Below are 24,661 nucleotides of genomic sequence, written 5' to 3' on the forward strand. Positions count from 1 at the left end.
GCATGCTGCAGGTTCTTCGGCGGCAGCGTTTTCAGGTGCTGTGCCGCTGGGGATTTGCTTTGTTGTGTGTTTTACGGCTGGGGTACCAGTTCATTACGGATTGATGCGGCTGCGCATGCTGCGGTGGTAGGTTTGGCAGCGACAGCAATTCCGGTGCTGGACGTCTGCGTGGTGTCCGACTGGTGTACGTTGGATGCGTTTTTTTGGGCTATGGTACCCATTCCTTGCGGTTGGGGGCAGTTATGCATGCTGCGGCGGGGTTTTCTTCAGCAGAAGCGATTCAGGTGCGGGGCCGCTGAGGTGTGCGTAGTATTGCGATTTGGCAGAAGGTCGCTACCAGCCAGCGGTCAAGGGTGTGCATACATGGTCATTGTGGGGCATCCCCTTTTGGTAAGTTGGCGAGCGTCTTCTCCCTGCGGGTGGACTACGGACGTTCCCGTGCGGTTTCGTCCATTGCTCTGCTGGAGTAAAAGGTGGTGAGTCCTGCACAATGCGGGTTATGCTTTGGGAGAGGTGGGAAGTCCCCTCCTAGGTTATGCAGTTTTCTGCTAGTTAACTGAGCTGGTGGGTTGGTAGCGCCCCCTTTTTTCTAATGGGGTTTGGATGCGGCTTCAGGGCTCTGGTACCCATTCCTTGCGGATTGGGGCAGCTTCGCGGACTGCGGAAGCTGGGCCGCTGGGCCTCTGCGTTGTTTAAGTTTGGTACATGTTTGTAATGTCTCAGTTGCGCCTGTTGCGCGAACCCCAAAACTGTGTTTACCGGTCAGTTTTTGAACGGATAGCGTTCAGGAATTTAGGGTGTGAAGCGAATTTTAAAATTTTCCTCCGAGGGGGCCCAATTACAATTGGCTTATCAAAGGTCCACGGGAGGTTTTTTGAGTTTTCTCCTTCACTTGGGTTTGTTTTGCTACTGTTTATCGTGTAATTTTATTGTCTGTTTTAGCACCAGTGTTTGGGATCTTTTCCTTTTCAGATGCTATCGACACGCAGGAGCGTGTGCCTGTTGGGTCATTTTTAAAAAAACAAAGGAAATAAAATTTTGGGCAGCTTTGCATCCTATGGCAAGAGGAATGGCTGTGGTTTTGGTCACGTGGTGATCCCTGGGTATGGAGCTCGTGGCTTGCGTGGGGGTCATTTGGTTGGATTTTCTTCTCTACCGGATAGGTGGGTGGTATCGCCTATTCAGGTGTCCTGCCCTTAGTCTGTACTGTGTTTGTGTCGTGTTAGTAGGTTTCTGCCTCATATTTGCTATCAGGTCCCCTTTTGTTGCTCCATGCACTCACTGGCTGTTCAGCGGCGTTCTGCTGTCATTGGCCGGGGAGGATTATGCTTCGTTGTTATTGTAGGGGTGCAGCATGTTTCTCTGCTGTCTGTTCGGGCCCGGGAGGCGGTGGCTCTGCGGGTTTGTTTTGTAGCTTTCAGTGGTTTGGTAGGGTGATTTCTTTTGCTGGTCCTCCGGGCCACAGTTTTTTGCAATGTTAAGCATGTTAGTCTCTTCCTCGGGGGGGTCGGTGGTTTTCTTGATGGGACTTTTGGGTTTTGCCTTAGCTTATAAGGTTGTTTTTATGTTTTTTCTGGGGATGGAGGTTGTGGTTTGGTAAACCTCGTGTGGCGGGAAAGTCGCTACCAGCCAGCGGTCATATAGGCCTAAGTGGTCATTGTGGGGCACCCTCTTTCGGAATGGACAGTGAGTGTGTCCTTACCCTGCGGTTGGACAATCGGACGCTCCCCTAGGGGAGCATCCATATTTGCCAGAGGAAAGAGTGGTGGGTCCTGCACAATGCGGGTTAGGCATGTAGGAGGTGGTTGTTGTGGTAGTCCCCTCCTCCGTTTCGGTGATATAATCAGATGACTGGAGCTGGTGTTTGGTAGCGCCTTTATCTTTGCCATCCTCCAACATAAAATCTAGTTTAAAGTTCCGGTCAGTCATCAATAAATACCGTCTGACCTTTTAAATCTAGCTATTGGTGTCTGTGTCTTTATTTATAGTGCTAAGCTAGCTTAAAGTTAAAGTGTAAGTGATCACAATAAAATGATGGGCGCCTTAAAAGAAACATACTGACCGTGTTTCTTCTAGAGAGGCCTGTTCAGGAAAAAACATATTTTTCCCAGGTATTGCCAGCAGTCGGAATACCTCTATGATCCCTAGCAGACCCCCCTCTCCTGCCCACAGATGGCATACATTCCCTGTCTCTGATTGGCAATCTGCGCAAGACTGTGCTCATAAGGGGACTAGTCATAGCCATACAACCCCCCTTTCCCACTCATCTGGGGAAGCTGGTTACCCCCCAGTAGATTGGGAGTCAGAAGAAGTAATCAGGACTAGTGCATCCTCTCACAGAAGCGAATATAGTGACTTGCAGATGGCCCATGTAGCCTTAGCGGGCAGAATGCCACCAACTAAAATATATTCATCTCACTGGGCTCTGAGTGAGTGATCTCAAGTATGCAATTTCGCCCAGTTAGCCTTTAGAATGACACTTATGAAGGAGGATGATATGGTTCTCCGTAACCACACTGGCATCCCAGACATTCCGGCCCTATTTGCCTCGGACATTATTATTAAGATAGATTCAATTTAAAGTTTCAGATGCTGCCGATTAGGGTGGCCAATCCAGGGATCAGGATCAGCGGGATCCCAGGATTTAGGCCTAAAATTGGCTGTAATTCAATCCCGGGATTGGAGCATCCAATCCTGGGGATTTCGGGATTAGAAAGCCCCCTTGTTTTTTCAATGCCAGGCAGCGTTCAATGTCCTCAGGAGGCTTGGACGCTGCCCGGCTCCCTCTGCCCCCAGTCGTGTGCACTGCATAGCGTGATGTGAAGTCAGAGGTCATGCTGCGCAGTCTGATGCCAGCCGACTGCGCTGCCCGGATCGCACCTCGCCACCTGCAGAAAGTGAACATGCCCACACTCCCAGAGCAGAGGCATAGCCAGAACTTTGTGGGCCCCATACCAACCTTTTGAAGGGTCCCCCGTTCCAATGCTTCTAGAGAGACACTTCTCTGCTGCTGTTGTTATTGTTATGCCCTATAATAGTGCCCTAGTTCATTTTCAGAACCATAGTAGAGCCTCATTTAATGTTATGCCCCATAGTAGTGCCCTAGTTTCTTTTATGAATTGTAGTAGTGCTTAAATTCACCCTATGTCACATTTCAGAGCTGCCAGTACACATTATGTCGCACAGTACCCCCAATTCACATTATGATATATAGTGCTTCCCGTTCATATTGTGCCTCATTACAATGCCCTGGTTCATATTATGTAACATTAAAATCCCCTCCAGTTCATTTTATACCACACTACAATGAGCAGGTCCAGGTGCATACCTAGATATATTACAGGCCCCAAGGAAAAAGTTTGAAAAGAGTCCTACGTACCACCCAATGGCAAAAAATGTATATAACACATGTAACTTTGACAGGGAACGTGGGCCCCTTTCAGCTCTGGGCCCCATAGCAGCTGCATTGCCTGCACCTATGGTAGCTACGCCCTTTCGCAAAGGATGGTGAGTAGTTCTGTGGGCTGGGCGGGTCCGGGAAGGGGTGGGGGGCACTGAAGATTTTAATTTTAAAATCTTTAACCCAATCTCGGGTATCCCGAGAATACCGGGATTGATCATTTTTCAATCCCAATACCCGGGATTGAAAAAAAGGCCCGGGATTGGCCATCCTACTGCTGGTCCTTTACTATTTGTCCTCGACAAGGAAGAAAAAGAAGGCGTCTCGGGAGGCTCCCTAGATTCTCTGGTAGCTTCCAAAATGGCCCATTTAAAAGCTATTAGTAGGCCTACCCTAATAATTGGTCAGATATTTGATTTCATATCAAATTCATGTAGAACCTGCTGGCTAGCTAATGCAGGGCTAACCAATCTAGCTCCCAGACCAGTAGGTGTTCCCAACCTGATAAATTCTGACCTTTTCGGCCCCAACTTTATAGATGAAGTCAAAGTCCACTATAAAGCTCGCAAGTCCTTCGCAGACCTTAAAGGACCACAGCCTTCCAGATGGCCCTTTCATCAGGAGGGTCGTCCTGCGGGAGCCAGCAGTTCAACCCGAGACCACATAGGTGCCCCCAGAGCACCCAAAGAAGGCCCACCCTGGACACGGACCACGAGAGGCACAGGGTCCGGAAAGACAGAGGATACGGTAAGTCACCTAACTCTACAACCTCCGCCTTATCTTTACAGGCAATAGCCTCCTGGAGGCAGATCACCACAGACAGGTGGTTGCTAAAAATTGTGGAAAAGGTCTATCCCTACCCCTTTTCCATTTTCCATGCCAAATATTTCCATGTTCCAAAAACGCCAGTCAGTTATTAGATGGGGTCCTATCCCTTGCCCTGCAGCTAGGCAAAATAAAGTTGGCAGATACTTCCACAAAGGGCTGGGTCATTCACCTTTTCCCTGTCAGGACACAGGATGGTTCATACAGACTGGTCTTAATCGTCAAATCTCTCAACAAACATATAAAACCTCATTCTTTCCATAAGAAGGGCTTAGCAGACATACCTTTTCTGTTAACAAAGAACGATTTTTGTATCAAGATAGACCTCAAAGAAGCCTTTCATACAATTCAAATACATCCAAATCACAGGAGACTTCTGAGGTTCCTGTGGAAGGACGTCCTCTATCAGTGGACCGTCATGGTCTTTGGTCTTTCTTACGCCCCTTATACATTCGCACGCCTTATGAAGGCAGTGATCTCTCACCTCCGCTGTATAATCTACCTAGATGACCTCTTAGTGGTCCACTCAAACTAAGAAACCCTTTTGCTTCACAGAGAGTTCAGTCTTTCTCTCCTCCAGAACTTAGGGTTTACTATAAACTTCGACCATGTTAACACCTTCCCAGTCAATAGTTTTTCTGGGTTTCTTGATAGATACCCCTTCTTTATCGATAGCAGTTCCCCCAGACAAGTGGAAGGACATTCATATCTCCAACCTTCGAGCACTGCTTCTCGCTGAGAGACTTGGCCAGAGTTATAGGGAAAATAAGATCCTTAGATCCAAGATTTCTTCATGCTCCCCTTGTCTGAAGACACGCTCAGATCCTTCTTTCAGCTCTCCTTTGTCAGGGATGGACTTGGTCAGACAGAATCCTCTTAACACCAATACTTCTCAAAGAAATTTGCAGCTGGATGGAACTTCCACTGCCATCTCCCAGACCTCTTCTGCCTTCTCCACCAGACATGATCATGTGATATCAAATGTGTCCCTTTTGGGGTGGGGAGCATTTACAAGAGATCAGGTAGTAAGGAGAAGATGGTCCGCTCGAGACTCAACAGCACACATCAGTCTCTTAGAGTTGAGGGCTGCCAGGTTAGCACTCTCCTCTCTAGTTCCCACAAACTCCTGGGATGCCTCAGTCCTCCTCTGCCTAGACAACAGAACCGCTGCATCTTACCTCAATAGAATGGGAGGCACTTGATCCCTTACTCTCTGCCAAGAGGCAATAGACATCTGGAACTGGGTGGTGGAACGTTCCATACTTTTGTCTGCAACATACGTCCCAGGAGAGCTAAACGAGTTAGCCGATTCTTTGTCCAGGAAGAAATTAACGCTGGATCGGGCATCTCTGAGACCGGAAGTTTTCCTCAACATCGTGAAAACCTTTGGTCACCCCCATGTGGACCTGTTTGCAAACCCATCGAACACACAGGTCCCAACCTTCGTGTCCAAGATCTGGACTCAAGGGGCTCTCCACATGGATGCAATGTCCTTTCCATGGACAGATCTGATTCTACCATATGTTTTCCCTCCTCAAGCCATGTTACTGAAGGTACTTCACAAGATCAAGACAGACAGAGTATCTCATCTCATCTTGGTTTACCCCATCTGGCCGTCCCGAGTTTGGTTCTCCTTGATCATCCCACTCCACAAGGGACCCAAGCTTCCCTTGGGTATGTCCAAGTATTGCTGCCAGGGGACTCCTGACATTCAGCAGGAACTTCCCCATTGCATGTGGATAGCGACATTAGTCGGTTGCTGACCACCACTAACCTCTTGGCCTCTTCAATAGCTTTGATAAATGCTTCCCTTAGACCCAGAACAAAATCCAGATACTAGTCTATTCGTAAATGAATTTATGTCTTGGCAGGCTTCTCAGAACCCACCTTTAGGTTCTTTTTCAGAGCCTTACTAAGCGTTAGACTTTCTGGCCGCTAAGTTTGAGTCTGGTTTGGCTTCCACCACCATATGGTTATATGGCTTGGCCCTAGCTCTTCTAATTCCAGGCCTCAGAGAAAACAAGCTGTACCTTAGATTACTCAACTGTATTTTCTTATCCAGGCCACCATGCCCACGATACTCTTCCATGCGGGACATTAATCTTTTTTTTAACTACTTAGCCACAATCCCTTCAGATGCCAACATTTCCAATCTTTCAAGAAAATTAGCTTCTCTCTTAGCTCTGGCTTTCGCAGCCAGAGGAGCTGAGCTTTCCTTAATAGAAACATCTGAACCCTGGATGATGACTACTCCAATCGGTTTCCATATAGTCCTAAAAGGGCACACAAAAACCAGCTCCATTCAAATTCCTTTAGTGGAGTTTGATCTAGTCAAAGACCAGCTAGACACGGATCTTTGTATAGTCAAGTGCTTATCCGCCTACCTCGCAATAACGGCTCCATGGAGAAATTATATTTCTAGTCTTTTTATCACATGCCGAAAGCCCTTTCATCTGGCCAGACCCTCTACAATCAGGAGTTGGATAGTTTCTGCCATGCAAAGCTCAGGGATAGACACCTCCATCTTCAAAGCACACTCCATCCGCAGTGCTGCACACTCCATCCGCAGTGCTGCCATCACTTCAGCAGTGGCTAAAGGCTTAACATTACAGTCCATAATACAGGCTGCATGTTGGTCATCCACTCTTACTTTCGTGAAACATTATTGGAGGCCTTCTGATACCCAAAGGATAGAATTGCTTAGAGCAACCACCAGGTGTGTGGTAGTCTACCCACCAGCTGATGCTAGGTGGCAAGCCTCCCAACGAATATACGCAGTAATCTATGACCTGCAAACTCTCTTTGTTCTAGGGAATAGGATTGCCACCTAGCAACAGCTCCCACCCTACCCACCTTATGATGCCTTGCTAGGTCTGTTGGTTGTAATCTCTAACAACAGTCATTATTTATGTCTGTTCTCTCCTTGGTTTCAGGCACTCCAAAAGGTCAGAAGAAACAGCCGCAGACGCAGTCACCTAAGGATCAAAAATAGCTCTACAAGTACCCTTAATAGGCTCCGCAATTTTGCAGGAGTTTAGATTATGTGCTAGTTTCAAAGCAACATAACAGTTCTTCCTTCTGCCATTTCCAGTTGTTCTCTTATCACCTGTAATACTGTTGAGAGTTTCTAGTAAACACACTGGTTTCTGCATCTATATTGTCTCCTGTGTCCTTTGTTACTAGGTTATAGGAGATAGGGTGATCTTACCCTTTAAATTTCTCTCTTGTTCTAGTTGGGATTGTCATCTGTAAGCTTTCGTAAAATCTGAATCTGGGGGCAGGGCCTAGCGCCTTATAGGTGCGCACGCACGAGCCCACGGTGCGTGCGCATGTCCAGTGGTGTGCGCACACTCCTGTGATGCGAGCCATGTGCGCGCACGGACCTGTGTGCTGCCGTGATCTGCGGCTCTGTCCCGCTCCCCCCATGCTGTGAGAAGGTAAGTGAAAGCTTTTCTTTCACTATACCTTCCCAGCATTTCGCCGGGAGGCTTGCACCTAACCCACCACTGTTGCTAGGTACCTATCCTATTTCCTAGAACAAAGAGAGTTTGCAGGTCATAGATTCCTGCAAACTAGTGTTTAGCTCTTTCATTTATGCTTAAAGTAGGAGTGTGAGCTGGGCCATTTTTTGGGTTTTGGGTTTTGGTTTTGGATCTTTATCTCCTTCGTGTTTTGGATCTGTATTTTTCTTTTTAAATCATAAAACAGCTAAAATCATAGAATTTGGAGGTGTTTTTGTTCATGCCATATTATTAATCTCAATAACATTAATTTCCACTCATTTTCAGTCTATTTTGAACACCTCACAGCTCACAATATTGTTTTCATCCAGTTTGGGCCAAAAGGTTGCACAGAGGTAGCTGGATGACTAAGCTAAGTAACAGAAGTGGGTGGCACAAACACCTGGCACATCTAGGGGTGGCACTGCAGTGACAAACAGGATATCAGTTTTATAACCTATGCCAAAAAAGGCTCCAAAGAGCACATAATGCAAAGAAAAGAGGTGCAAGATGGAATTGTCCATGTTGTAGTTTAACAAACCAATCATTTCAGCAACAAGGACTGTCACTTGTCTCTGAAATGATTTGTTTGTTTGGACTCCCACAAAACAAGCTGCCAATGGGCAGTGCACATACTGGCTTTAGTACTTTAAATAGGCATGATTCCTCTCCCCCATCAGTGTATACATCCTCTTCTTCACAGACTATAAATTCATCCATGTTGGAATCCACCATCACAGGTCCCTCTGTACTTTTAGGAGGATGGAAATTGCTGGTAAAGGTCTTCTTCATGGATTTTTTAATTCATTTTGATAAACATAATCTTTTCCACATTTTGGGGAAGTAACCTCCTACGCTGATCGCTGACAAGGTTCCCGGCTGTGTTGAAAACTCTTTCTGAGTACACACAGGAGGGTGGGCAACTTATTAAAACAAAGCCAGTTTGTGCAAGGGCCTCCAAATTGCCTCTTTTTCCTGACAGTAACAGACTGTCTGACATGCCTATTTGTATGGTATCACTGAAATAGGCATCAACCATTCTTTCAATGGTGACTGCATCATATGCAGTGACAGTAGACATGTCAGTAATTGTAGGCAGCTCCTTCAGTCCGGACCAGATGTCAAAACTTGTTCCTGACTGACCTGCATCACCGTCAGTGGGTCTCTTTGGAAAAGTTAGTTTTTTTCTTGCAGCCGTAGTTGCTGGAGAAAATGAAGGAGATGTTGCCGTGTCACATTCCGCTTGGGCTGACAATTTTCTCACCAACAGTTCTTTGCATCACCGCAGATTTGTGCCCATTGGAAAAAAAGACACAACGTACGACTTTAACCTAGGATCAAGTAAGGTCGCCAAAATATAGTGATCTAATTTCAAGAGATTGACAACCTTTTTTTTAATAAAGTATTTTTATTCAGTAAAATGAAGAGTAAGGTACAGACATTGCAGACCACTAGCATATCACATACATCAGTCATATCAGAACTTAATTTATGGTACAATTTAACATCAGTGGATTAACTGCTATGTCTATGAGGGAGTGAGCATGCATTTCGATTTTTCGGTCTTTTATGATCCGCAAGATCCGCAACCATTATGTACATCTCCATTAAAAAAAAATTAATTTTTGCCCTTAAGCTAACCAAGAAAAGAACAAATAAACAGAACAAACATAACTTAAACAAAAAATAGTAAGCACCTAGATAGGAGCGTAGGAAGGAGCGATCATCTGATTCAGGAGCACAATAGTCAAGTATATGCTTATGCGAGCACGCAGGGCTCCACTGCCAACCATCTTAAACGAATATCCTTAAGCTGTAAGTCATGTATGTGGTATCACTTCAGTTCACACTGTGATTAAGGGACCAGTTGGGAATGGGGGGAGTTCAGCCATGGGGACCAGACTCTTTCAAATTTGGCTGAAGCGTTTTGCTTCATATATATATATATCTTTCTTTGAATATTGTATCGTTAACCAGGGACTTGAGCGCAGATATTAAAGGGCCACCAGGGGCCATCCAGAGCCTCGCAATGCAAACCTTAGCCAAGGCACATACATTGCGAGCATAAAGACCCACCGAAACAGGCATAGAAGTAGAGCCCTCCATCCCCAAAATACAAAATTGCGGGGTAAGCAGTCCGCCAGTCACTCCCGTATTCTCCAGGATTGACCTAACCCCCGACCAGAACATCCGCAACCTCGGGCAGTCCCACACTAGGTGCCAGAATGTACCCGCATCCACCCCACACTTAGGGCAGAGGCCAGTCCCACCAGTCCCAAAAGTAGCCAGCCTAGTTGGAGTTATATAAATTCTATGTAGAATGAAAAATTGAATTTGCTGATATCTGAGAGACTTGGTAACTGTAGCAGGATATTCCAGAGCAAGGGTCCAGTCCTCCTCAGTTATCGGACCTATATCCTCCTCCCACTTTCCACGGAAACGTGTCAGAGGGTCCGCATGGAGTTTAGCCAGGAGATATCCATACGCAAGGGAGACCATCTTAGCCCGACCCAATGTAGCCACAAAGGTCTTGATGGGAAATGGGAGGATTCGTGGGGGGGACTCAGCAAATTGGGACTGGAGGGCATGACGAAGTTGAAGGTATCTGAAAAAGTAGGAGTTGGGTAAATCAAACTCATCTTTCAGCTGCTGAAAGGATTTGAGTATATTATCTAGGTAGAGTTGGGATATAGAAACCACTGATCTAGGGGCCCACACCTCCTGTCCCTCAAGTGCATGTAGTTCAGGGAGCCAGTCAGAGTACCAAAGGGGGGTATCTGGGTCCAGGTCGTCGTACCCCAAGAGAACTCTCAGGGCCCGCCATATCTTTAAGGCCTGGAAAATAATAGGGGGGGAGAAACCGAGCCATGTTCCCACTTAGCAGCACCTGCATAGGAGATAGGTGAGGGAAGTAGCAGCGAATAAACTCACAATGTAAAGAATCCGCGCTAGAATCCTGCGCCCATACACTGATATGAGTCAGCTGAGCAGCGTAGTAATATATCTGAAAATTAGGCAGAGCCAGGCCGCCGTCTGAACGCTGCCTGGTAAGGGTATTTAACTGTATTCTAGGTCTTTTATTGGCCCATATCGGTGAGGATAAAACGCTATTCAATTTCCTAAAGAATATTGGGAAGATATATACCGGGGACTGGAGAATAATATATAAAAGTTTGGGCAGTATGATCATTTTAATGAGATTGACCCTACCAGAGACCGTCAGTGGAAGCCTACACCAAGTTTTGGATTTGCTGATGACCCACTGCATGGTTGGGTCCATATTCAGAGGGATATAATCAGAAGGGTCATTAGTTATTTGGATTCCAAGGTATTTAAATTGTGTTGTCCAACATAATGGCAGGGAGATTTTGGGAACAGTAGGAGGGGAGCCTATGACTGGCATAATGTATGATTTAGACCAGTTAATTCTAAGACCCGAATGAGCTCCAAAGCTCTCTATCACACGCAGCAGAATGGGCATTGATTTGGCGTAGTCCTGCAAAAACAACAACATGTCGTCTGCGTAGAGAGCTATTCTATCCTCACGTGAGCCCGTACAGATTCCTGTAATATCTGGGTGCGATCTTACCAAGCATGCCAAGGGCTCGATGGCCAAGGCGAACAGTGTGGGGGATAGGGGGCAGCCCTGTCTAGTACCACGGGATAATGGAAAGGATGGGGATACATAGCCATTCACCAAGATCCTGGCACTCGGATGTTGGTACAGTAATTTAGTCCATCTGATAAAGTTGGGCCCGAAGCCCATACGTGCCATCACCTCCCATAAATAAGCCCATTCAATGCTGTCAAAGGCCTTGGCCGCGTCCAACGAGACCACAGCCGAGTCAGAAGGGGAGTCATGTGGGAGTTGCAAAATGGTATATAGTCTACGCAGGTTAATAGATGTGGACTTCCCTGGCATGAAGCCAGTCTGGTCCGAGTGAACGAGGGAGGTGATTACTGTGTTAAGCCGTACTGCCAATATCTTTGCCAGGACCTTAGCGTCGTTGGGAATCAGGGAGATCGGCCTATAGGAGTCTGGAGACCTAGGGTCCTTACCGGGCTTTGGAATCACTATTATAATTGCCTCTGACATAGAGAGGGGAAGCTCGTTATTGGCAAATATATCTAAGTATAGGGCATGGAGTCTGGGCCCGAAAAAATCAATATGATTCTTGTAGACCTCAGAGGGAATCCCGTCAGACCCCTGAGCCTTGCCACTAGGGGACATGCCAATGGCCGCAGTCACCTCCTCGAGCGTCAAGGGCGCCTCCAGCTACTCACAGGCCCCAGAGGAAAGTGCGGGCAGCGCAATACCCCCCAGGTAATATGAGAGGTCTAGAGTAGAGCACGTCAATTGTGAGCTATATATCTCAGAGTAATAGGATCTGAATAATTGCGCAATGTCTGGCGTGGTGTCAACAAAGGAGCCATCCCCACCAGACATCTGGGTGATCGTAGACCCAGGACGATCATAATGTATCAGACGAGCCAGGAGTCCCCCCGTCCTATCAGCCTGCATATAAATATTAGTAGCTTTAAAAAGGAGGGAGCGTGAGTTTTTATCGGACAGGTGGGCCATCCAAGCCGACTGAGCCACTAGCCAGCGTACCTTCGTCGCTGGGGCACCATCCAGCAAATATTGGGACTCTAGTTCCCTGGCGTCGCTTTCAAGGGCCTGTTCTCTCTCCCTTGAGGACATTTTATGAGCCACTATGCGTCTAATATAGGAACCCCTCAAAAACGCCTTAAATGAATCCCAAACTATCGTACCCAGGGCTGACCCTACATTATCGCTAAAGTACCCCCCCCACTGAGTCTCCAGGTCACTGCAGTCACCCAGTTGGGTCAGCCAAGAGGGGTGCAGCTTTCAATAAGAGTGCCCTCTCTGACCCCCCACAGCCATGGTCATCAACAGAGGGGAGTGATCAGAGACCCCTCGAGCCTCATAATGGATGTCGATGATCCCAGGGACAAGGGCAGGGGACACTAGCATCAGGTCAATCCTGGAGAAGGAGCCATGAGTACTGGAGAAACAGGAGAACTGACGGGCCGCAGGGTGACGGAGTCTCCACGGATCCACCCACTGCAAACTATCCAAGAAATTAGCAAACTTGGTAGGGCCACCACCCGCCAGCGTAACATTCGGGGAGTGCCATCGGTCCAGGGATAAATCTAGGATATTATTAAAATCGCCCAGGCATATCACAGGGGTGGTAGGAGATGGAGCAATAAAAGAGGCAGCCTGCTGCAGCACATCATATGAAAAAGGAGGGGGGACATACACCGCTAAAATATAATAGGGCTGGGAACTCAGTTTACACTCCATAAATACAAATCTGCCATGCGGGTCAGTTTTGATCGATAATTCAAATTGCACTGATTTTTTAATCAGAACCGAGACACCCCTAGAAAAGGAAGAATGAGAGGCATGGTAAGCCCATCCCACCCAGGCCCGTTGTAAAGACAATAACCTATTTCCCTCCAAGTGGGTCTCACTGAGGCATGCAATATCCGGGTCATATTTTTTAAGCATATTTAGAACCAAAGAGCGTTTGATTTTGTTATTCAGACCGCGGACATTCCATGCTAAAAATTTCAGGTTAATCATGACCCCATACAGACTCTATGTGTCCCCCGGATAGACATTTCCCTAAAATACAACTGAGAATCAACATTATTAATACCAGCATCACATGACGTATGTAAGCCCTGCGTTATAAGCCACAGCGTCTGAATCATTAAACATCCTTGCTTCAGAAAAAACTTAGGTAAGAAAAATAACAAACTGAAGAAAGAAAACCAAAAACAGCAACAAAGGGAGCCGCAACCGGCAGCTTCCCAATTATCCCTCCCCTCCCCGTACACCCCCCCGAACACCGGCATACTTGTATCCCAAACCAGAACCCCAAACTTCCAAGTGCTAAGAAGGCCTAGATTCCCGACTGAACCTCTAATCCTTCTCTAATCAACACCACTTGGACGTAAAAGTCTTGAGCCACCAATGCAAAGGAGGGGGGGCTCCCCGATCTATGATCTTTCCCTCCGGTAAATCAGGCCCCAGCTTCTGCATCTCAGGAGATCAGTCTGGAGCTAGCTGCCGAGCACCCGGTGCAAATCTGTCCAGCCATTGTGCCGCTTCTCTGGGGGAATTAAAAAACTTGGTCTCCCCATCCGCCACAACTCGGAGCCTTGAAGGAAACAGCATGGAATATGAGATGTTAAGGTCTCGCAGACGCCGTTTTATGGGCATAAACTGGGCTCGGTCCTTCTGGACGTCTGCGGCAAAATCCGGGAAGGCCGACACCTTGACTCCATTACGGACCAGCGGGCCCTTCGTACGACCTAGGCGGAGAACTGAGTCCCGGTCCTTATAATGTAGGAATTTGGCGATGAAGGTGCGAGGAGGGGCACCAGGAGGTAGCGGCCGAGATGGTATCCTATGTGCACGCTCCACCGTGAATTGGGCCGTAAAGGACTCAGCGCCATACATCTCCTTAAGCCAAGATTCGAGGAAGTCCTCCGGCTGCGAGCCCTCTTCTCTTTCAGGCAGGCCTACAAATCTTACATTATTCCTGCGCAGCCGTCCCTCCATATCTAAGAGCTTGGTCTGAAGGGAGGAAACCTGCTGGGTCACCGTGGATACGGATTGCTTCAGGGGGCCACACATATCTTCCAGGTTGGAGACCCGTGTCTCCGCCTCACCCACTCTCTCACGGATACGCTGGACATCTTGTCGGAGTAAGGAGAGGTCGCACTGCACCTTTTCCATCTTATCGGAGAGACGCTGCTCACTGCCAGCTATAGCCTCCAGCACCTGCTGAATAGACGGCGCCTCTGCCACCTCTGGGGAACCGGCCGCAGACACAGAGGGGGAGTTTGAGTGGGTCGGAGAGGCTCCCTGAGAAGGAGCCGATGACACCCTGGGAGTGGGTTGCCTGGCATATCTTTCTAGTTTGGCCGCAGCCGCACTCTGGCCGCCCTTAACCATGTTGTACAGGAGCAGTCACACCTACCCCAGGGCAGGGTTTTCAGAATAGAAGTGTAGTTAGAAGGCAGTAGCAGCAAGGACGTATACAATCAGTGGCGGGAAGCAACCGTGCCCGGTCTTTATGTCAGAATATCAATGGGTAGAAAATACAGACTGGTGTAGAAGCAACAATACGGACAGGAATATTGAAGAGGGAATATCCTGCAGCAGTCCCAGGAGGCAGGGGTAGGATATTGGTGTGTAGTACACTATAGGATATTAGTGCAGTACTGTAGCGTAGCCAGATCCAATCTATATGCAGCCTCTATGTGGTAGAGTGGGAGAGCTGCGCAGCGGGAACATCTGACTGTGCTTCCAACAGTATGTTGAGTTAATATAGGTAGTATAGATATTGAGAGGCTGATAATGGGTGAGAGCAACTTACAGTAAGGTCTCAGAAATAAAAAAACAGTTTGCTGGTCACAGGAGAATGCTATCAGGCAGCCCTTCAGATGTGCAGGCATGGGCTGCAGCCTTTATAATCCACTCCTAAAATGGCCGCAGTGTCTCTTCCCCTTCCCCAGGAGTACCTGCTTATCGACCTATCTTCAGGGTCCCAGGTCACAGCCCGAAAGGCAGAGGAGAGGTTATCTCCCCCCCACAGTCCTCCCGCGGCGTTTGGCATCAGCAGCAGCCCGCCGCTCGAGCTCCGGGTGTCCCGTGGCCGAGGCCGCCAAAATCGAGGCCGGGGATCCGGAGTAGTTGTAGGCCGCAGGGCCGGACGGTGGTGATTGCCGCTTCTACGGGACCCGGAGACCACGGAGAGGGACGCCCGTCGATGCCCAGCAGCACAGGGTGGGTGTTTCGGCCGGGTAAAGGCACCAGAGGGAGTCAGGATTGATGTCAGGAGTTTGGTAGCCGGGGAGCTCCCGAGACCTGCTGCCTACTCCTCAGCCGTCGTGGCCACGCCCCCCCGAGATTGACAACCTTTGAATCCTGGCAAAGCAAATGAAGGGCTTCATCTACAAGTCTGACATACTTAGCAGAATCGCTCCGTTTCAGCTCCTCCTTCACTTTCTCCGGCCGCTTCTGCAAAAGCCTGATGAGGGGAAAGACCTGACTTAAGCTGACAGTGTCCGAACTAACTTCACATATATCCCAGATCCAAGTAAAATATCAGGACCGGTTGTTCTCTGTGCATCAATTTATAATAATATTACAAATCTGGTGAATTTTTGCGGGATAAAGACCATCAGGTCCAGTTGGAGGATGGATGATAAGGATATAAAATTAGCACGTTTAGAGATGAGAACAATATATGAGTTGAAGACTCTTGCCCCTAGAAAATTAAACGCTGACTTTGAAACTAAATGGTTTTAGTAAAATGAAGGAATATTTACTGTTGTAATGAATAATATCTGGGATACATCTACAGAGGAGCAGTATAGCCAAAGATACCTTTTGGTGAACATAGGGCCTGTGATACTGGTGAGTGTGTTTTCATATGACCACTGTGTAATTGGATGTCAGGATAAAGTGAAAACTTAAAGATACCTTTTTGTGAACACATCTCACTGCCCCTAGGTGAGTGAGATATATCCAGGGGTTAAATCTGGAAAAGAAAGAAGAATACAACTATTTGGTGTCTGATTAAGTTCCTTGCCTCTTTTGCTTTATTGTGTGCAGGACATTCTCAGACAGAAGAATATTTGTACAGAGTTATATACAAGCAGCGCTGGTGGACCACTCTCTTCTTTCTTTGTTCATAAGCTTTGCCGAGAATTCGTATCCTCGTGAGTTGGGACTCAGCAGCAGTTTGTGTGGCGTGATTTTAAACACCTATCTGTTTGTTAATAACTTCACATGTGGCAACTTCAAAAGGTTTGAGATCCTTCTCAACACGGAAATCATTCTCCACTGTGCTTGACTCAGGTGCATTCCCGCTCCTTTCCCTATGTCATAGGTGGAAGTTTAGGTTTGAATGGCCTTTTGCTGCTTCTCCATCCGCTGAAACATATACAGGGTATAATTCCACCTTCTTACATCCTCTTGTTTCAGATGATGGCAGGGCAAATTCAAGAGTGTTTGCTGCTGCTCCAGTCTTCGACATGCAGCTGCTGAATGTTGAAAATGTCCCCAAATTTTTCGGGCCGCCGACAGCTTCTACTGTATGCCCCTGCTATATTTTTTTTAATTCTGCACCACCAAATTAATTGTGTGAGCAAAACATGGGAGGTGTTGAAAATGGCCCAGATGCAATGCTCTCACAATATTGGTGGCATTGTCAGATATCGCAAATCCTGAGGAGAAACAAAGGGGGTGTAAGTGTTACCGGTGGTGGGTATAGTGGGAGGTGCCGGTGTCCTGCCGTTGCTAGGCAACGGGGCCGGCACATCCCTTCCGCCGCTGGACGTCTGTCTCCGGCCAGTTGCCTTGCAATCGGGGACACCAGGCGGCCACCCTGCACTTCGGTCCCGGCTGTTACTAAGCAGCCGGGACGCCGTGCTCAGTGCACCACGATATAGCTGGGGCTATTAGGGTCTGGGGCGGCTGGCCTGACTGACTCTCCCATGATTGGTCAGCAGAACCTTTTTATGGGAACCAGGACAGTGCAGTCTCTCCGTTGATAGCTTCCTGTGGAGCCTGTACCTGCCTCTGGAGTGTTCCTGCTTACAGCCTGTACGTTCCAGCATCCTGTGTCCTGTTTTCCTGAGTCTGGTCCTGGGGATCAATTCCTGTCTTCCAGCCAAGTGATCTTGTATCTTGAGCCTTGGGATCCTGGTTGCTTCCTGCGCGCACCTTTCTCGGTGTCGTGAGTAGCTAAAGGTGCCTTCCGGGCATTGAAACAGGCTTTCGTTTCCGCTCCTGTCCTTAGACACCCCAACCCTGATCTTACCTTTATCGTTGAGGTTGGGGTGGGAGCTGTTCTGTCTCAAGAGGACCCCGAGTCTTTGGTTTTACATCCTTGTGCTTTCATGTCTAAAAAATTCTCTTCCGCAGAGACCGACTATGATGTTGGTAATAGAGAATTGTTAACGGACAAGAGGGCTTTTGAGGAATGGAGGCACTGGCTTGACGGAGCAAAGCATACTGTTAGTGTGTTTATGGACCACAAGAATCTACGGTATATTGAGTCAGCAAAACGTCATAATTCCCGGCAGGCTTGCTGGACGTTATTCTTTATTCGGTTTAATTTCCTCAACACCTACGGCCTGTTCTAGCCGGTTCTAAGAACACTAAAGATAATGTCCTGTCAAATTGTTTTCTTCCTGTTCACGATAACCATTCTCCTGCTACCCCAATTATTCCAGCAGCCTCTGTCCGAACCGGTCTCAACAGGATCTACACACACAATTAGCTCAGGTTCAGGAACAGGCTCCTAGAAATACTCTCGTTGGCCGTCTCTTCGTTCCTGAATTCATGAGAAGTAGTGTTCTTGCTGAGTTTCATGATAACAAGGTTGCTGGCCATCCAGGGATTGCTAAAATGCTGGAGTTGCTCTCTTGCTCTGTGTGGTGGCCTAATCTATCCAAGGATGTTAAGGAATTTGTTCTCTCTTGCCAAGATTGTGCCAGGCATAAGGTGTCCCGGTCTCTTGCCAGTGGGCAGCTCCTGCCTCTAGCTATTCCAGTCAGGCCATGGTCACACATTTCTATGGATTTCATGGTGGATCTTCCACTTTCCTCTGGTTTTCAGGTGATCTGGGTGGTGGTGGATCGATTTAGCAAAATGGCCCATTTCATTTCTTTACCTCGATTACCATCCGTTCAGGTTCTGGCAGGCTTTTTACTTCACCACGTTTTAAGGCTCCATGGATTACCCATGGATATTGTCTTGGACCGGGGACCACAGTTTATTGCCCATTTCTGGAAGCTCTTTTACGCTTCATTAAACATGAGACTCAGTTTAACCTCTGGTTACCATCCGGGCAGACGGCACATGTGAACCAATCTCTGAAGCAGTATCTGCGTGTTTATGCTGCAAAGCTTCAGAACAATTGGTCAGAATATCTTCCCCATGCCAAGTTTGCCTACAATAACACCTGTCATTCATCCACCAATGTGTCTCCGTTCTTTTCAGTCCTTGGCTTTCATCCTAGAGCCAATTCCTTTTGTCCCAATTATCCATCTTCTTCCTTGGCCTTGACTTCCCGCCTCAGAGTTATTTGGAAAAAGATGCACCTTACTCTTAAGAAAGTTGCTTTCCGGGAGAATTCTTTTTTGGACAGGTTCCGACGTCCATGCACCTTTAAGATGGGAGACAAAGTGTGGCTGTCAACCCGTAACATAAAACTCCGACAACCATCAGCTAAGTTGGGACCCAGATTCATCAGGCCATTTGTTATTATCAAACAGGTCAATCCGGCTACAATTGCCTAAATCTCTTAAGATTTCTAACACCTTTCATTGTTCCCTGCTCAAGCCATTTGTCTTTTCCAGGAAATTCCCTCGGAGAATTATCCGGGGTAGACCTCCTATGGATGTTCAGGGCCAACAGGAATTCCTGGTGGAAAAGGTTTTGGATTCTAAGTTTTCCCGTGGTCAGCTCTGTTTTTTGGTCAGTTGGAAGGGTATGGCCCAGAGGTAAGATCTTGGGTCGGGGACAAGGATTTGCATGCCCCTAAGCTAAAAAAAGGCCTTTTTTGGGAATTTCCTCATAAACCCAGGTTTATGGGCTCCTTAACCCCTCCTCAAGGGGGGGTACTGTTAGCGGTGGTGGGTGTAGTGGGATGCGCCTGCTCCTGGCCGTTGCTAGGCAACGGGGCCAGAGCATCACTTCCACCGCTGAGCATACGTCTCCGGCTGGTTGCCTAGCAACCAGGGATGTCAGGCGGCCGCCCTGCACTTCTGTAATGGCTGTTACTAAGCAACAGGGACGCTGCAGCCTCACCGGTGATAGCTTCCTGTGGAGCCTGTACCTGCCTCTGGAGTGTTCCTGCTTACAGCCTGTACGTTCCAGCATCCTGTGTCCTGTTTTCCTGAGTCTGGTCCTGGGGATCAATTCCTGTCTTTCAGCTGAGTGATCTTGTATCTTGAGCCTTGGAATCCTGGTTGCTTCCAGCGCGCACCTTTCCCAGTGTCGTGAGTAGCGGCTCTGCCGCACCTTATGGCTGAAGCCGCATTCTCCTTATTCTCCTGTCATTGTGTTTTTCTGTGGAGGTTTCCGCAACTGTTGTCCTTGCCATACTATGATGGGTTCATATTCGGCACATGGGCAGCGTTACTTTGGTTTACTGTTTTTCTTGGCGGCCATGCCGCACATAAACTAGTTATTTATTTTCTGTAGTCTTCTCCTTCATTGTCATGTCTGTCCTAGTTTCCCCCCTGTTCCCTCTGTCTCAGTTAATAACTTGTCACCTATTAAGACCAGGGGGCATCGGAGTTCGGGTGCACCTAATTCGCCTGTTCAAACGCGACTTCCATGGGCACAAGAAACCATAGTCTTGCAGGTGTTAATCGACCACTGGGAAGGACAGCGGAGTCAGGGATTTTTGTTAGGGGTAGCTGCATATTTCAGTTCTACCGCAGCTTCATGTATCTGTACTCGGAACTCTTCTATTGCCACCCAATCTCTTGGGTTCCAAGTTCATAGAACATAACAGTAAGCCATTGTGCAATGACTTATCTGAGTTTTTCTAAGAGCTTCTCAGCGGTGTGCCTCTTACTCAGGGCCGGTGCAAGGTTTCTCGACACCCTAAGCAAAACTTCAGCCTGCTGCCCCCCCCCTTCCCCCCAAAACCACTCACCAGTACCTACTCTCCATCCCCTCAGGTGAAAATGTGGAGATGGCATCTTACAAGTTCAACAGCCGCAGTCTGCACTAAGTTAAACAAGGATGCATTTTATGATAAGCGGACCCGCCAGATTCTGGCGTCCCACATAGTACAGCCCACATGGGCATGTAATTACATACACTACGTGTGTGGTGTTGCATGTGAGGACAAACCGTATATCGTAGCTCTTATCACAATGAGGATATTTAAAGGACTGCTTATTGTATGTAAAGTGTATGGTCCTGACTTTGGGCATAATGCCTTGAAAACATTTGGCTACTAAATTACACATGTTCGTTTTGCTACATTGGAGTTTCTGAGTGACGTCCTGTTGTTGGTATTTTATATATAATATATATATATATATATATATATATATACACACACGATAGTCCCGACACTCCACAACATGCGGTGTGCTACTTGCTGGAGTGCCCTCCTAGGACTTGTAGAGGTCCAATATATGTACAAATATCAGGTGGCACTCCTTATTGCTACGGTGTGTGTGTGTGTGTATATATATATCTATATCTATATATCTATATCATACCTCCCAACATTACCCAGGTGTGATATATATATATATATATATATATATATATAATTACATTGAGGTGCAGCACTCACAGCTGAAGCTCTCAGTTAAATAATGGACATGACCCACAGGTAGATATCAGTATATATTTTTATGGCCTCTTTTCACCTTCCAGCAACCCATATGAGAGTATGCAATGGCAGGATGTGTGTGTGTGTGGGTTGGGGGGGAGAGTAACCACAGAGGGAGGGAGGGTGGGGGTGGCAGCCGGTGTCATACACGGGAATGTGCAGCGGGATGCAATCACGGAGCAGCCAGGGGGTGATCATGGGGTGTGTAATATATATGTGGCATACAAAATCGCGGGTAGTGCATGGGGGCGGGTAACATGCAGGGTGACATCGCGGCACTCAGTTGTTGTGGCCCAGGAATATGTTGGGTGTTGCAGATAGGAGCAAACAATTACTACACTACACCTGTAACAAGAGACGGCTACATGTGCATAGATTGTTAGAGACAATGGTTACACTTACACACTGTCAGTGCTGCTGGGTGGCTATGGTATCCCTGCTCTTCATCTCCTTAAGGAAGAGGAGGAGCTCAGCTAAAGCAAGCATTCATTGGCAGCATGAGGTGCCGCCCTCAAGTGGCCGCCGCCCATAGGCAGCTGCCTAAAGCTGCCTAGTGATAGCGCCGGCCCTGCTCTTACTGAAACCGGTGATACACAGCGTAGCCTGCCTCTGAATGACTTGGCATTTGTGAGATGCTGCAGCTGTAGGTGCTGCGGAAGGCAATATATCTACTCAATGGGCTTCACTGTCATATAGTCTTTAGTTTGCTCTGTTGCACTTGTCCACATATCCGTTGTTAAGTGGACAGTGAGTACAATGGCATTTCTGAGGACAATAATAACACTTTTTAAAATGTCCTTGTACAGGCTGGGAATTGCTTGTCTAGAGAAGTGGAATCTAGACGGAATTTGGTACCAGGGACACAGTACGTCAATGAACTGTCTAAATCCCACTGTACTACTGGTGGATACTGGACACACGTCTAACACCATCATAGTTGTTATGGCCTCAGTAATCCGCTTTGCAACTGGGTGACTTCTGTCATACTTCATCTACCTTGCAAAGGATTGGTGAACAGTCAATTGTTTTGTCAAACTACAGGTAGTCTTTCTGGTCCCCTTCTGGGATGAAGATCGACTCCCAGCAGCAGTAGGCGTACCACTTAAGGATCCTCAGGAGGAATTAGAAAGAGGACTACTTCCGATCCTGATTGAGGAGAATATTGACAATGAGGGTGTTGGTGGTGGGGATTGCAGTTGCTTGGATCCAACAGAGAAAAGGGAGCTAGGTGTCACTGGAATGGTTACATTATTATCTGAAGTTTCCGAATGTTTCAATATCTTGTGATGTATGCGCTGCAAGTGGTGTAACAGGGAGGAGGAGGTTCCTGGGTGGTTACGGTCCCTACCTCTATTTACAATGATTTTACAAATGCTACAGATTGCTAAACAGTTATTGTCTGGGTGTGGGGAGAAATAATTCCACACAGAAGAGATGAGTTTTTTTGTCTTTTGCTCTGGAATGACAATGGTATGCTTTTTCATACCATGGGACAATAACTATCTCCACTGGATCCTTATTTAAACAAACCACATCCCCATCATCAAAATCCTCATAGTCAACATTCTTATTAGCGCCAGCTTCACCAATATCCTCCTCATCCTGGTGTACTTCTACAGTGACATCTTCAATCTCAATGTCAGCATGTTGCCTGGCGCTGCTCCACCCAACACTTGCAGAGGTGGAAGGAGCCTCCTCTTCCCGTACAGAATTGGAAATGTCAGGTTTATACATCACAACCACGGACACACTTGGACTCTCCTTTGGGATTGGTGATATTTCTGAACACACAGTAGGTTCCTGTGCCTTAAAATGTTTAATTTTATTAGCTCTACTACAGGCAGGAGGGCTTACATGATCATTATGAGACGCAGGACCACCAGTCAAAAACTCAGTCCAAGGCCTTAACCTTTCCTTGCCACTTCATGTAGTGAATGGCATATTACCAATTTTACGTTTCTAGTCAGCTAACTTTATTTTTTTATTTATGACCATAAAATATTGCTTCTTTTTACATGCCCTCTACGCCATTGGGCATCGGCCTTAGCATATGACTTTGACGGACTTGCCTTGTCAATTACATGACAGTGGCAGCAGCTTCAGCACTAGTAGTAGGAAGTGGTTCCAGATATTTCAATTGTTTGTCCTTTATTTCTATTAATATGATGTGGGGTAAAGCAACAGTGTCACACAAATGAGTTAGAAATATATGTAATAATTACTCACTGCAGTTGACTTCACTGACAGCGTCACAAAAATGAGTCAGAGATATATATATTATAATTACACACTGTGGTTGACTTCACTAACAGCATCACACAAATGAGTCAGAAATATGTAGAAGTATATTGTATATCACACCTGCGGTTACAGTGTTGCACAAATGAGTCAATAATATATATAATAATTACACCGACAGCATTGCAGAAATGAGTCAGAAATATGTAGAAGTATTTTTTATATCACACACCAGCGGTAAGAGTGTCACACAAAGGAGTCAGAAATATATATAATAATTACACACTGTGGTTGACTTAACCAACAGCGTTGCACAAATTAGTCAGAAAAATGTTTAAATATTTTTTATATCACACACCGTTGGCTATAGTGTCACACAAATGAGTCAGAAATATATATAATAATTTCACACTGCTGTTGACTTCACTGACAGATTTGCAGAAATGAGTCAGAAATATGTAGGAGTATTTTTTATATCAAACCCCAGCGGATATAGTGTTGCACAAATGAGTCAGATATATATATATATATATATATATATATATATATAATAATTACACACTGCTGTTGACTTCACCGACTGCGTCACACAGATGAGTTACAAATATGTCAAGAAAGAAGAAAAAGAATTTGATTGCTATTGGGTGCACATTTTCCCTTTTGTTTAAAATATAACTTTTATTATGAATTTATTAAAAGAGAGCAAAAATACTTCACATTTGTATCGCCTGTTAGGCTTAATATTCCTTGTTTCCTAATTACTAATTATCCTGCTATGAGGCTAGATAAAGCAAAGTATCAAATAGTGAAAAAGATTGTGACGTGATAAAAAAAGAAAATGGGTTCGTGAATAAAGACAATTGTTACAATTATTTCTTGTGTCCTTTTGTAGATATAATAAAATATTGTATTCTCTTAATGGCTGTACATTATCTGTTATCCTGTTTCTTGTATTTTTCTAATTTATTTATGCTGTACTTTCGAATCCTATAGTAAGCTCATTAAATGTTTGGATTCCTATTCAAAGGATACTCAGTGAGTATATGTTAGAAATAAATGCAGCCTTTAAAACTGCACCTGTGGTTATAATGTTTCAAAGCAGTGTAGACAAATGTTGTTCTATTCTTTCCAGCTAAATGTATCCATTGAGCTGGATATTATGGAGTGGTTTATTATTCTTGACAGTGCTTCTGTTATTTGTTTTAGTAATGTGCAGATATCTTATTACACAAATCTATTGTGCACATATAGAGGATTTTAAGGTACAACCTAAATTAATTTGTAAAATA

General features: G+C 46.4%; 1 protein-coding gene across 3 annotated transcripts in view; it reads left to right on the forward strand.

Moving 5' to 3' along the window:
* LOC135049800 (acetylserotonin O-methyltransferase-like) overlaps positions 1 to 7,320 on the forward strand; it is a 448,700-nt gene extending 441,380 nt beyond the window's left edge. Inside the window, exons 9-10 of one of the 3 annotated variants that reach the window (XM_063955675.1) lie at positions 3,939 to 4,147; positions 7,159 to 7,320. In XM_063955675.1, the coding sequence (XP_063811745.1) occupies positions 3,939 to 4,147; positions 7,159 to 7,263 (314 nt within the window). In that variant the 3' untranslated portion in view covers positions 7,264 to 7,320. The remainder of the gene's footprint in view (positions 1 to 3,938; positions 4,148 to 7,158) is intronic. The other 2 variants (XM_063955679.1, XM_063955677.1) reach the window with 2 other exon arrangements.
* The last annotated feature ends 17,341 nt before the right edge of the window (positions 7,321 to 24,661 follow it).

Source organism: Pseudophryne corroboree, chromosome 2 (genome assembly GCF_028390025.1).
Source record: "Pseudophryne corroboree isolate aPseCor3 chromosome 2, aPseCor3.hap2, whole genome shotgun sequence".
In the NCBI taxonomy this organism is placed as follows: domain Eukaryota; kingdom Metazoa; phylum Chordata; class Amphibia; order Anura; family Myobatrachidae; genus Pseudophryne; species Pseudophryne corroboree.